Here is a 15,131-nt window from a genome sequence, read left to right as displayed (position 1 = left end):
GAGAATTTGAATGGTCAGACCTTGATGTTTCTAATCACATCTGCTAGCCCTACAGGCTGAGGAATTTTGACCTGGGCAATTCTAATCTTTATCTGCCAAAAAATGACCATAAACAACATAGGAAGATTGTCCTTTAAATTTCAAAAACATTGTTTTGTTTTAGAAATTACAAAAAAAAAAAAAAAAAAGCATCAATGTCTCCAAAAAAAGTCATCAATGCACACAAATAAGTGTCCCAGGCAGATGTGCAGACCATTTAAAAATGAACCTGCTTATCTTTTCACAGAACATCCAGGCAAATGGGAGTATTATGTAATCCAGTACTTTGGCAGCCTCTTTCCAACTAAAGAAAATTCACTTTCTCCATAACCTAATGGTAGGGGCCTACTGGATGTCTTACACAGACCACTGGAAGGTAAAGGATTTAGTTTAATCCATCCTGTCAATGTAATAGTTCAAAATTATACCAATGTTTCCACATAAGACTGTACCAATTACACAACTGAAAAGGAATTCCATGAATATTTAGACTATAGAGTTGGGAAATAAACATTCATTCCAAGTTTAGTTTTTGTTTGTTTTTTTAGAATGATCCCTACCCAGTAGTGAAGGAAAATAGCATGAACTGTAAGCAAAAGCAGGGTAATATAGCAGATTTTTCAAAGGATGAATGGTAACTCCATGTTGTGGCTATGGAACTGAATGAATGCAGCAGGTGATCAAGCACATGCTAACAAAATTCCAAGTATTTTAAGAAACTTGGTCAAATCCCATTTATTTAGAAAATAAATGCCATCACCTGACTGTTAATACTCAGCCTTATTTATTAGCCAGCTATGCATGCACTCTGACTCATGAAATAGCAATCCAGAAGAGCTGAGCTTGTGGATAGCTGTTATGAGAAGACATCTTAATCAGTGGGCATTTCCTCACAACAAAACAAATAGTGCATTAACTGCTGGCATTGCTTTTAAAATCTCTTGTTCTCCTTACATATTAAAAATCTCAAGGGCCCTTCATCCACTGCTTCCTGATCCCAGGAATGAAGGGATGAAGGTGCTGGTAGGAACAGAGGTAGAATCTGGCTAATTGCAACATAATCCTCATTTTGACGAATGTGCAAGTCTCTGTACAATCATGCAATTTTTTGTAAAATTGAAGATTACCAATAAACACTAATATTTTATGTTCAGGAAGAAAATGTACATAAAAATATAACTAGATGTCTAAAGAATCACTTTTTAATGTATTTTAGGTTCTATCTAAAAAACAAGATTAAACTGATTTTCTATTTTTTAGGACCTTAAGCTCAGCATTAAAGTAAAACTGCTTTTAGATATATAGCATAGAGAAAGTTAACACAGCTACTAAGGAAGAAATGTACTAGTCATATACTCTGCCATGTAAACAGCTGTTAATTTTGTTTTTGTTTTTTGTTTGTTTTTGTAACAAGCATGCATACCAGAACTAATATATTCACTTAGCCTGCCCCTTTAAGACAGTCTCCTTGGGAAGCAGCCCACATAAGCATCAATGATGCCATGGCTTCCCACAACTTTCTTTTGATATGGCATTTGACTTTTGCTAACAGACAAACGCTATTTAGAAACTGAATATGATAATGGTCAAAAATGGGTCCTGCCCTTGTCAGTTTGGCTCAGTAGATAGAAAGTCCACCCTTGGACTGAAGGGTCCAGGGATTCCAATCAAGAGCACATACCTCAGTTGCAGGCTCCATTCCCAGCCCACTAGGGGGCGCATGTGGGAGGCAACCAATCACTGTGTCTCTCAGGTATTTTTTTTTAAGTGGGTCCTATTGTTTTTAGTCAAAACCCAAAACAGGATTGGTAAGGATTTGTAGAGCTGATACACCACCTCAAAGGCAATTCCAAAGGAAAATTTCACACCTGTTCCAAGAAGTAGTAAACAATGTATGTAGCATTTCCCCTCCCACAACATGAGAACCTAATGCACAGAACAAAACTGAATTGTATACACATTTGTAGTATATGTGTGACAATACCAGCCTCATCATACTGTAGTCATATTTAATCCAGCAAGTTTCCAAATAATCCACCCAAACTGAAATTGTTGGGGGGGAGGCGGCAAACTTTAGTGTACACTGTAATGGATGTATTTTTTCCCTAAGGTCACCACTTTCTTTAAATGAAATAAACAGTATTTTCTTGAGGCTAAAATGTGACCCTAAAGCATAGCAGAGCCAGCAATTTCCCTTCCTTATATTCACGTGGGAATCTAACTCAGAACAAACCAGACTCCCAGCTGCCGGAGGCCTAATAAACCCCGGGTGACAACTGACATACCAATGAGCTGTATCCAACTTCTGGGTTTTGAGATATTTTTCTTGAGTAGATTTAACCCTTTGCACTCCGAACCATTCTGGACATTGGCTACCAGCTACTCGATGCTACTTTGCGGCGGAAACTCAATTCCCCGTAATCACTAATAAACTGCAATGTCCCCTGAGAGGGGACATCCGAGTGATATGCTAGAATTCCAATGTCCCCTGAGAGGGGAAAGCGGAGTGCAAAGGGTTAAACATTTTTATGACCCAAACAAACCACTGTCCCATTAGGAGGAGGTGATCCCATAATTAGCCAGATTTTTTTCTCTCTTGGACTATCTAAATATACCAAACCATTTACACTAAATTTCACATTGGTTTGTTAGAAAGTTGATAGAAGCTCTTAAAAAAAAACAAAAAAAAAAACAAAACAAAAAAAACCACAATCTCTCCATACCTAAGAAAAAAAGAGAATCTATTATATATACCTTGCCATAATTTCCCACCCAACCCATTTTTCATTAAATTTACTTGCCTGTTTCTTCATTTACCTTTTTAACCATATGCAAATGAGCTTTGGGGTGAAGATACTGCCTTGGTGTTACTAATTATCTATAGAGAAGGAAACCTCTTGGGTTATTATGGAGCCACTCACTGAAATGCTAATGGGATCAAATTGTCAAGTGTTTAATACTACTCCCAGATAATATTCATTAGCTTAATTCACAATGTGACAATTAGGTAATAGTTATGCTATCTAGGAACCTTACAAGAATTCCAAATCTCCCAACTCCAACTGGCAGTCTTTAAAAAAGGGATGTAAGAATGGATATATATGTTACCTGTCTTGTCATTTGCCAGACACAGTCAATGAACTGAAGAAACACAGGAGATCTGTCTGCATCTGCATGATTCTTATCTCCATGCCCGAGTCTCTGAAGAAAGATGGTGAAATAGCACATAAACTTTGTGGAGTTTTTCATTTGTTAATGAAACAATTTTTCAATAAAAATACTATTTTGTCATTATTTTTAAAAAGTCAGAAAATCTTTTTAAAAGAGCATAGCAAAGAAAATAGCAATCATCATCACCCTACTTATGTCTATTCAGTAGACTTGTACACCTGAAATCTGTATGGTTTGCTAACAAGTATCACCCCCAATAAATTTAATAAAAAGAAAACTTTTTTTATGTGCAAACTGACATGTTTAATATGTGATGCTTTTAACAGGAATTACAACTTTGTTTAATAAATGAAACCTAGGCCATCGAACCAACAACCTTTCAGTGCATAGGATGCCCAACTAGCTGAGCCACACTGGCCAGGGCACATGCCAGGGTAGTGGGCTCCATCCCTAGTAAAGGGGGGTGAGGGGGTGAGCAACTAATCGATGTTCACTCATACACCAATGCTTCTTTCTCTCTAAATTATATATATACACATATATATCCTATATAATAAAAAGCTAATATGCAAATCAGCTGGCGGAACCGGTCTCTATGATGCACACTGACCACCAGGGGGCAGACGCTCAATGCAGGAGCTGCCCCCAGGTGGTCAGTGCGCTCCTACGGGGAGCATTGCTCAGCCAGAGCCTGGCTCGTGGCTGGCAAACATAGGGGTGGTGGTGGGAGCCTCTCCTGCCTCGACAGTGCTAAAGATTCCAACTGATGGCTCCAGGCCTGTGAGAGGGTGCAGGCTGGGCTGAGGGACCCCTCCCCTGAGCGCACGAGTTTCGTGCACCAGGACTCGAGTGTGTGTGTGTGTTCTTAAAGAACCAAAAAAAAAAAAAAATGAAACCCAGACCTAAAAGGCTGAAAATGGAAGACTGGAGTAGTTGGACCTCAGAGCCCAGATTTTTGTTCTGGAGATCTAATTCCCCCCTGAATATTATGCTATTATATAAAGTACCCTTTTCCTTTAACACCTTGGCCAGTGCATGAAGGAGACCTGTTGCGTCTTAGCTCCAGTCTCTCTTATCAAGAAGAATCAACATTAGCACAAACCTTCATAAACCTTTAAAAATTGCTTAACTTCTGCCCTCCAAGCATGCACTCACCCAGGTACTCAGTTTTTCTTCCTCTGAGCACTTTTGCCGAAGATGACTGAAACAGACCCCTGTTCCCTATCCTAAAGTAAAAATAGGGTCCCTAGACTTCTGGGGAGGGGGTGACTGTGAGGTCAAAAAACTAATTTCATAATTCCTAAAATGCCATCTGCCTTTTTCAATTCATTGACTTTGTGCAAAAGTGACAAAGGATCACTTAGGAGGTACCTTAGGAGGAACCCAGCAAGACAGTGAAATCAAGCCGTGCTGTGGTTACATTCTGTCCTGCCACACACTCGCACTTAAATGAAAGGGACAAAAGCCAATCTCTGCAGCAGATTCCTTGATGCAGCAGTAAAAAGTATTAACTTTATTAAACACATTTTTTTACTATTCTGTGTAACAAATGGGAAAGGCACATGAGATGCTTCTGCTGCAAACTTAAAATAGGACGGTAGGAACTGACACTTTTTCACGGAACATCGTTCTGACTTGAAAGAACAATTGATATGTGAACTGTGGTTATGAAGACTTGACTCTTGCAGACTTTTTGAAAATGTACAAAGTGCCGGATCAGTGGTAGAGCGTCGGTCTGCGGACTGAAAGGTCCCGGGTTCGATTCCGGTCAAGGGCATGTACATTGGTTGCGGGCACATCCCTGGTGGGGGGTGTGCAGGAGGCAACTGGTTGATGTATCTCTCTCATCGATGTTTTTAGCTCTCTATCCCTCTCCCTTCCTCTCTGTGAAAAATCAATAAAATATATTTAAAAAAAAAAAAAAAAGAAAGAAAATGTACAAAGTGATTGTGTCATTTCTAGGAATACAATGGACAGTAGTTGCTGCCAATGATAAAATTCAAGCTTTTGAGTGAAAATTAGGTTTTTGGAAAACTTTTACCTGCCACATGAGCTTGATAATACTTAAAGACTTCCGATAAAATCAGTGGTGGTATTTACAGCTATAATTTTATGGGATTACATAAAGAAATGCATTAACAATGGAAAAAGTATAGAGCTCAGCATTTTCCATATATCCAACACCTGATGGTACAAAACCCCATGTGGGTAAAAGATCTATTCAAAGTGCGATACAGACCAATAGAATTTAATGGAACACACAACAAAAACCTCATTTAGTTTTGGATTCCACATTACAATAACCTCTAAGAAACCACCTTTTAAGTTTTGGTACAATAAAGAAGAATTCCAACAATTCCCTTAAAAAGCTACTAAAAGACTCTACTTTTCAAACTACGTATCTGTCGGTGTGTGGTCAGATTCTTTCCTCGTATACTTCAACCAGCAAAACATAATGCAGCAGAATGAAGGCAGAAGAAATTAAAGTTAGCTGCCTATAAAGCCAAATTTCAAGTTACCCCCAAAACATAAAACAGCCAAAGCCAGTTTGGCTCAGTGGATAGAGCTTCAGTCTGTGGACTGAAAGGTCCCAGGTTCGATTCCGGTCAAGGGCATGTACATTGGTTGCGGGCACATCCCTGGTAGGGGGTGTGCAGGAGGCAGCTGGTCGATGTTTCTTTCTCATCGACATTTCTAGCTCTCTATCCCTCTCCCTTCCTTTCTGTGGAAAATCAATAAAATATATTCAAAACATAAAACAATGCTTCTCATGAAAACATTTTTGGTTTGGAAAATATATTTTTTCTTTAAAATATTATGTATGTTAATGTTTCCCAAAATTCATATTTTGAACTAATGTGATGGCATAGGAAGAAGAGTCTCTGGATGGAATCCTCATGAACCGGGTTAGTGCTCATATCAAAAAAGACCCCACAGTGCTCCCGAGCCCCCTTCCTGCATGTGAAGACACAGAGAGAAGATGACAATCTACAACCCAAAGGAGTGTCTTCACCAGAACCTCACCATGCTGGCACTCTGACCCTGAACTGTTAGCCCTCACAATGGCCCTGGCCAATGTGTTCAATGGTTAGAGCATAGGCCTGTGCTCTGGGGTTGAGGGTTCAATTTCCAGTCAGTGATACATACATAGGTTGCAGGTTCGATCCCCCAGCCCTAGTTGGGGAACATGTGGAAGGCAATCTCTCACATTGATATCTTTCTCCCCCACTTCCTCCCACTCTCAAAAAAAAAAAAAAAAAAAAAAAATCAATGGAAAAAATATCCTTGGATGAGGATTAACGAAAAACAAAAACAAAAAAACTGTGAGGAATAAATTTCTGTTGTTTATAAGCCACCCAGTCTATGGTATTATAACAGTTCAAATGGACTAAGACAAATAGATTTCTTTAATTAGTATTCAACTTAATTTCTAATATTGTAAACACCAACAATATAAACCATGTAAGCAAATTTCTCTGGGGTCATCGATAATTGTCAAGAGTGAAAGAGACCTTGAAATCAACAAGTGTGAGAATCGCTGCCCCCTATTAACCATGTGTGAGCACAGCATCTTGACCAGGTGTCCTTTATTGGTCACATTCTGCTTTCACATAACACCTGGGGAAAATGGAGTAGCTAACCAGAGCTGACAATTTAGAAATCCATCGCAATTTCAAACATTCTGATATGTTTATGATTTTGGTCACATTTATACAAATGTGCAGCTTTGGCTAAAACTTTATTCTTTGAAGTAAGTTTTGTGTTTATTTTTAAATAGTTTTCTCATTTTATAGAGAATTGAAAAACAGGAGCCATCTAAATAGATACTCCGGATGCCCAACTTCACAGTTCAAGTTCAAAAGAGCAGACTACCATTAAAGGTGTTTCTCTCAAGCAATTCATAAACAGTGACCACATACCCCAGCAACTACTGGATACTACAGGTTAACATTAGAGACAGCACCTGGGTGGACATCTTTCACAAAGCCTTTCAGCTCATCTACAAAATTGCTGCCACGAGCCACTCTCTCAGTGGTTTTGCGGTCCCTGACACACTAACTCCTCGCCTGTCCAAGATTCTCTAAACCTGACCCTCATTGCTACTCTTGCCACACTCAATTCTATCTAGACATGTGCTCACCCTGCTCCTCCTTTCTGTAAAATATTACTTCACACTCTCCAAATTCTATGATTGTAACTAACACAAATAGACATTATGTAAGAACCAAGTTTTCTGATTCCAAATTTAGTGGTTAGCAGAAACTACTTGACTGGGTGTTTATGTAATAGCTACACAAATCCAAAGTGTGATGTAACAAAAAAGCAAATGTGAAGGGGACACAATAAACCCACTCCTATGTTTAGGAACTGTGGTTAGTTCTGGCTACCCATTTGCAGAAAGGTCCAGAGGACAACGAGGATGGAGGAGCTTAGGAAAAGCGAGGAAAGTGGATGGCTAGCCAGAACTGAAGACTGTAAGTGACATGAGCTAACAGCTACTTCCTAATACTTGAGGCCTATGTTATATGAACAAGTGGGTACATGTGTCTTCTTATCTCCAACGGGGAATGTAGAAACACTGGGAAGCAGATTTTAATTCCCTACGAGGAAGAGGGTGGGGGCAGGTAGACTTTCCGAAGGGAGCCGGACAGCCTCGGGGGAGACCGCTGCTTTCTGCCTGCGGGTGCATGAAGACGCCGAGCGGTCACTGTGGGACACCACAGATGTTCAACTACTGTTGGGCCCTGACTTCCTTCTCTTAAATTTAATACCAACGATAACATCAATATAATTTTGAGACTTACAGAAGACACAAAAATTTGCTATTTCCATAAAACTAACTGCAACACTTTAATTTACTGATTGTTAGGAAGAGACAGAGACACATCAGCTCGTTGTTCCAATTATTTATTCACTCACTGGTTACTTGCTGTATGTGCTCTGACCGAGGATCAAAGATGGAACCCTATATTGGGATGACGCTCTAACCAAATGAGCTACTTGGCCAGGGCTGCAACACTGACCAAGGGTTTAGTGCCTTAAAGAGGATAACAAAATTGTCTTATTCCCAACTCTGAGTTACATTTTACTTGTTTTCTTTCAGGCCCAGATTTTTTAGACCATGATCCTGTGTGAGCAATGCTACTTCGTAGGGCTACTTTAAATTGGGAATAATAATTCAGCCATTCTATTCTTTTTTTAAGTCTACAGGAAAAGCTCTAGGTGTCTTGTAATTCCACACCATTCTTGCTAATCTGAACTATCAACTGCAGGTGGACAGGAGACGCTCATGGAAATGGTGAGATGAGCCTGGCGTTTCCTGGTAGAGATCACAGAAGACACTGGGTCAGGCGCCTGGCAAATAGCTAGCCCTGGCTCCAGGCTGCAAAGCTGGAGACGCTAATGCTTTCCAAAACAAAAAAAGTTCTCCTGAGAAGTTTACCCCTCTAGAATAAATGATCCATTCTAGATGAATATGGGATGAATAGAAGGCATTATTTTCACGCCTGATGCATGGAATACATTGAGTTAAGATTGTTTACTCACAAGCTGAAATCGATGTCCAAAGCTCAGCCATTCTTTCTCCACGAGGACTTCAAACCCGCGGATGGTCCGGTAGTGCCCGTCCAGCATGAGCATGGCCAGCGATGTCAGCTGGGCGGTGCGGTCCCAACCATCACTGCAGTGCACCACCACGGACGTCTTCCCGGATTCCACTCTGTCAGCAATGCGGAGCGCGCCGGCAAGAATGAGCTGCAAAAGTTTTTTTTTTTTTTAACAAAAAAATTTTAAATGCTTCCTTCTTTAAAATTAATAGTTTTTGCTAGGGATGAATGTCTCAGTAACATATGAGGGGGTTCTGGCAGAACTGTCACTTTGTATGTGCCAGTTGGGAAAGCCTGTTTGGGAAGGTGACATTTGAGCAAGGATCTGAGAAAGAGAGAGACTAAGCCTTGCAGGTGTGAGGACATGGGAGGAGAAGGTGGTGCAGGCACAAGTGCCCCTCTTGTGCCTTTAAGGAAACTTGTTTCTGGTATAGCCAGCCTTTCGGAGAGAATGTTGCACCTGCTATGAAATGGAATTTACAGAGTGAGAGGATTTATATTAGCTCTAAATCCATCTGTGGGTTTCTACTTACACATCAGGCAACAAATAGGTGAGCCACTAAAGCTTCTAGAAGACAAGCAAAAAAAAAAAAAAAAAAAAAATAGTCTACAATTCTCATCAAATTGGCCTTCTCTGCAGTTTGTCTGAATTTTAGAGATTTTGATATAAGACTGCTCCTTATTAATACGAAAAATCTCGTTTCCCTTTATATCATAATATTAATAATATATGAGGCTATAAAAATATTTTGGTAAGCTATATTACTGAAATTCAGACCATATCTGAAATAAATACATAACTCTATTAAATAAAATAACATTTGGTGCTTCACACATTATCTTAACATGGTAGGTAAATCAGCATTCAAATGGTAGTCTCAAATAACTGATCCTTCCCTCAGCTTCTTCACCTCACTCCCCTGACCAGCAGGATCAACACTTCACAGCCACCCAACAAGCATTTCCCATGCCTGCTGCTCAGATAGCGCAGCCCTGGCTCCTGATGGGAAAGAAATATGATCACGATCTGTCCAGCCCTGATCTCCACTGAGCTGACATCCAAAAGTGATTAAATGAAGTATAAGGTAGGACTAATTGAACAGAGAGAAAAAGTAAAGTGAAAACTTCAGACAAACTGGAAACTGCAATCTGGCAAGACTTCCAGAGTAAGTGAGGTAGAATAAGTGAGGACCTGAAGGATGGGGAGAATTCAGATAAGACAGGAAAGAGAGAAAGAAGTTCAACAGACCAAATGCACAATATGGAAAACTAATTCATTCAAGCACAAAACTTAGAAGTAATTCAATAATCAAAGCAGCTATTAACTTTTCACTGTTTAGCAAGGGATCTTTGTCTTGATCTCGGCAGTAAGAGCCAATCAGGTGCAGGGATAGAGAAAGTGCTGGTTTGGCACTCTTTCTGTAACAATATAGGAAACAGCCCACCTTAATATGCTCCAGCCAATGAGTAGATTCCAAGTTAGACAGCCAGTGGGTCTCCTCGATGTTGGGGTACACGATCTCCTTGAGTTTTCGTAAGGATTCTCTCATAACATGAATATTGTGGATATCAAGAAAAACTAATTCTGCATTCTGATAGGCATCTTCACTTTCATAACCTCCACCCTTGGCCTGGAAACAAAGCACACACCACAAGAAATAAAAAATGGACGCACATCCGTAATACAATATGTTGACACCCATGAATAAGTGCCATAAAATATCCAATAGCATAAAAGAGAATACTTTCTACTGATGAAAAGGACACCTCACGGGAAAATATGGACAATGCAGGGCTGCTTAACATCACTACTCTCTACCCCAAGTTTTCTTTAAAAACAACATACACTCTCACCCTGACTTCCTATGTGGCTGTTATAAAAATTAAGAGTGATAACATGTGTGAAGATGCTTACACATTTTAAAGCACTAAATTTACCTATCCGTATTTTCATTCCTATGCAAAAAACTTCTTACAGAAGACTGAAATCACCAGACTAGTAAGTTCCATGTGCAGGAAATACATGTCTACTTTACTATTGGCCCATGCTGCCTCCCCTCATTTTAATCTAATATTCACAAAATACTTTGCAATCTTCAGGACTTGCTTTTATTTTAGCCACATGATTATTTTTAAGTAAAAAGGCAGAATAAGTATAAAAGCACAAATACTATAGTGCAATAGTATCCCTATTCTCAGAGACTTAAATCTACATCTACAGAACAGATGCGAAATATCTGGTGTTTAAATTAAACTATGGCTGAAAAGGGGAATAATTTTTTTGGATTAATCTTTCTCTATTTTATGAATAAAATAATTCACCTATCTCTTACTTATCTTAGGTGTAAAAATCACACTTTAGAGCACTAATGAGAAAAAACTGGAAAAATAATGGAACAGTCACTGCAATTATATACATGTCTCTCTCATGTTGAGGCTTCTCTTCCCCACCCCACCCCCCGCCTTCTCTTCCTCCCTTCCAGTCTCTTAAATAAAAAAAATTTAAAAAATCAACAGAAAAAAAAAAATATTCTCTGGTGAGAATTACTAAGAAACAAACAAACTAAATAAATAAACAAAAGGCTGAGGCAAAGGGAAGGTTATAAATTAAGGGATACTTAAAAGACATATCAAATGCAATATTTAAAAAGGTAAAGGCTAACCTACATACAGTATCTAGGTATGTACACTGCTATAATAAAGTATAAAGAAATGCAAGAAGATGGTATTAAGTGAATCTGATTGGGGTAGGGCAGCGGTCACTGACCTTTCAGACCAAGCAGACCACGGGTTAACAGCCGCTGCTTGGTTTCCTTAAACCAGTGGTTGCCAACCTTCTGGACTACCAGTTGGCAGCTGCTGGAGTAGGGCATACATGGAAGACATAGTGGCTGACAAGGTGGTTTTTCTGTTTGTTTGTTAATCCTCACCTGAGGATATTTTTTCCATTGATTTTTAGAGACAGTGGAAGGGACGGGGAGACAGAGAGAGAGAAACATCAGTCCTCCTGCATGTCCCCCTCAGGGATCAAGCCTGCAACCAAAGCATGTGCCCAGACAGAGAATTGAACCCTGAGCTCCTGGTTCATAGGTCATGCTCAACCACTGAGCCATACCAGTCGGGCCCAGCAAACCATTAATTCTTTACATGGGCAAGAACATTTGTCATATTCATATCAATTATAAAATTATTCTTACCTATGCAGGCAAAAAAATATTTGTTCTAACAAGGCTATATACTTTTTGCAAATTAAAAAAGAGGGATAAGTGGGGGATTTTAGTGAAGGTGGTCAAAAGGTACAAACTTCTTGTTATAAGATTAATAAGTTTTGGAGATCTAACATATAGCATAGTGATTACAGTCAATACTATATGTGAAAGTTGCTAAGAGCGTAGACCTTAAAAGTTCTCATCATAAGGAAAAATAAAGTTGTAACTATGGGAGGTGATGGATGTTAAACTGGAATTACTGTGATAATCATTTCATAATATATGCATATATGAAATCATTACACTGTATACCTTAAACTTATTCAATGTTAAATGTCAATTATATCTCAACACTAGAGGCCCGGTGCACGAAAAATCGTGTACTCAAGGGGTCCCTCTACCCAGCTTGCGCCCTCTGGCATCTGGGACCCCTTGGGGGATGTCCACCCGCTGGCTTAGGCCTGCTCCCCAGAGGGCCAGGCCTAAGCTGGCAGTCAGACATCTCTCTGGCAGCCCGAGAGCCCTCAGTGGATGTCCGACGAAGCTGCAGTCAGACAGCCTCAGCACTGCCAAGGAGGGAGAGGCTCCCGCCATCACCACTGTGCCCGGCTTGTGGTAGAGCGGAGCTCCCCCTGTGGGAGCACACTGACCACCAGGGGGCAGCTCCTGCGTTGAGCATCTGCTCCCTGGTGGTCAGTACACATCATAGTGACTGGTCATTCCATCATTAGGGTCAATTTTAATATTACCCTTTTATTATATAGGATAGTGAGGAGCAGGGGAGACACCAAGTTAGTAACCTGAATCAACCGTTCTGAAGAATATTTGCAATATGAATCAAAACGTTAAAAAAAAATGCACATTTTAAATTTTAATATAGTAAATGTATAGCTAGTAAACTATTTTAAGGAAATAATCAAAGATGCCAACAAAAGATATCTATTTCAGCTATATTTAAAATACTAAATACTTAAATGTCCAATAGTAGAAGAATGATACACCTATACTATGAGTACTGTTATTTTATAGGAATATTTCATGAAAAGAAATTATTCTTATAATAAAATGGTAATAGAAAAAACAATGAAACAAAATAACCAACACTTCAATGCATAGAAAAAATAGTGGAGGAAAATATAAAACATCTTAATGACTATATGTGATTTTTACCTTTTCTATGTATTCCAAATTTTTTATACTATCTACTTCATATTTTGTAATGTAATAGATGAAATAATATTACAAACGTTTACTGTCATAGAAAGATACAGTGTCAATTTTTTTAAGTTACAATTATCCCATTCTGTTTCAAATATATGAGTGTATGCATATATACATAGGTCTGGAACTAGAAGCACAATTTAGTTATGGTTCTCTCCTAGTTACAGAATTAAGGGTGGCTTTAAGTATTTTCTTTTCCTTTTTTTTGCTCATTTGCACTAGGTAATTTTCTGTAATACATATACATTGCTTATTGGGGATTAAAAAAGAGAGGTACTTTCTTAAAACTAAGTTATATCTCTTCTCTCACCTTTTCCTATGGTAGATTTAGTCAACCAGACTTTCTATTTCCACAATGCAAATATTTATTCCATAGCAGCACTCAGGACGACTGCTCCAGCTAACTGAAGTCTTCAGTGTGAACAGCTGGTACATGTGCAGGGCTGTCAGGAGAGGGCACCGCTGGTCATTAAGAACACTGCTTCCTGATTCCTACAGCCATGCTCGGGCATAAGCTCAGGTGTCATTTGGAGGATGGAGAAAGAATAATAATTCTTCCTGAACACCTATCTTTATGTAAGCACAGGGTTCTGCACTATTTTTTACTACATCCTGTTAGCTATTATTATTCTCATTTTACAAATGAACAATCACGGTCTAAAATGATTAAATAATGAACTCAAAGTCATACCACAGCAAGGATAGCCAGAATTAGAATCTCTATCTATATCACTGGAAAGCCTGAACTCTTTCTACTGCATTGTGGCTTCTGCCAAACTGAGCTGATTCATGAAACTACAATATAATATTAATTACTGAAAGGTAATCTCACCTTATTGGCAACAGCATTAACACTTGGCCGGGCATCGAATATAAAGATTTTATGAGACTGGGCATTAGAGTCCATGATGGCTTGAAGGTATTTCTCATCTTCTTTACTTCGCTTCCCACTCACTCCTACCATGGGCTGGCTGCATCGAGTGATCGTGGCCTGACTTTCAGGATGAATCCAGGATAAAACCTAAATGGGGGGGAAGTGGCAACACACCCTTTATATATTTATTTGTTAATAATTCTCCTAAAAAAAATTACTCTATAATACTCTGCTTTCTAATTGAGTCCAAACCCTAGCCATGATAAGATATATTGGAGCTACTATCAAATATCATCACTTTTCTTTCAAACAAACTCTAGGATATGGAAAACTTGGTCTAATACCTTTATCAGCTATTAATTTATAAAAGTCATTGATTATTGGGAAGTGTTATCTCTAGAAAACCTACTTTAAAAAGGGGCTACCATATTTTCTGGCGTATAAGACGACCCCCTAATTTTACAGTTAAAACATAGGTTTAGGCCTATATTCGCTGTATAAGACTACCCCCCACTTCAAAGAAAAGACTTACTTTGCCGTCAAGATCTGCAGGTAATTTTTGTGCAATTTTTGGTCTTTTGCCCCCGATTTTCGGTTGACTTTTTTTCGTTTCAAAGGTCGTCTTATACACCGGAAAATATGGTAAGTCCCACTTTTAAAGTTTTATTACTATATCAGCAAAACTGCCCAACTATAAAGTCTTTCAAATCTATGAATTTTGTACTTAAAATTATTTAAGCTGGTCTTTCTAGAACACAGTAATTCATCAAGATTTTGTAAAGTTCTCTTGTTTCTAGGATTTAAAGGAAAAGAGCGTTTATCACCAAGAATGTACAACAAAATAGTGAAAATACAAAGAACCAACTTTGTTTTCAAGTTAAGAATCATGCAATTCTGTGCACCTAATAGCCATGTCACATTCTTCAGACACTTCTTTAATCAGCCTTTCCCCCAGTTTTAGTTTTATTAAATAATTCATTCTCTAATATCACCATAAACACCTTCGGCTGT

The 15,131-nt window shown here is 38.8% G+C and overlaps 1 protein-coding gene across 5 annotated transcripts in view; it reads right to left on the bottom strand.

The window, feature by feature from the left end:
- MTMR2 (myotubularin related protein 2) overlaps positions 1–15,131 on the bottom strand; it is an 88,192-nt gene that overhangs the window by 4,460 nt on the left and 68,601 nt on the right. For all 5 annotated transcript variants that reach the window (XM_084895386.1, XM_084895388.1, XM_084895387.1 and 2 more), the window contains 4 exons: positions 14,079–14,267; positions 10,262–10,447; positions 8,758–8,964; positions 3,148–3,240 (listed from right to left, as the gene is read on the bottom strand). In XM_084895386.1, coding sequence (XP_084751512.1) covers positions 3,148–3,240; positions 8,758–8,964; positions 10,262–10,447; positions 14,079–14,267 — 675 coding nt within the window. The remainder of the gene's footprint in view (positions 1–3,147; positions 3,241–8,757; positions 8,965–10,261; positions 10,448–14,078; positions 14,268–15,131) is intronic.

The sequence above is a fragment of the Pipistrellus hanaki genome (genome assembly GCF_964339955.1).
Source record: "Pipistrellus hanaki genome assembly, chromosome: 9".
NCBI lineage: Eukaryota > Metazoa > Chordata > Mammalia > Chiroptera > Vespertilionidae > Pipistrellus > Pipistrellus hanaki.
This window is presented reverse-complemented; position numbering and strand designations above follow the sequence as displayed.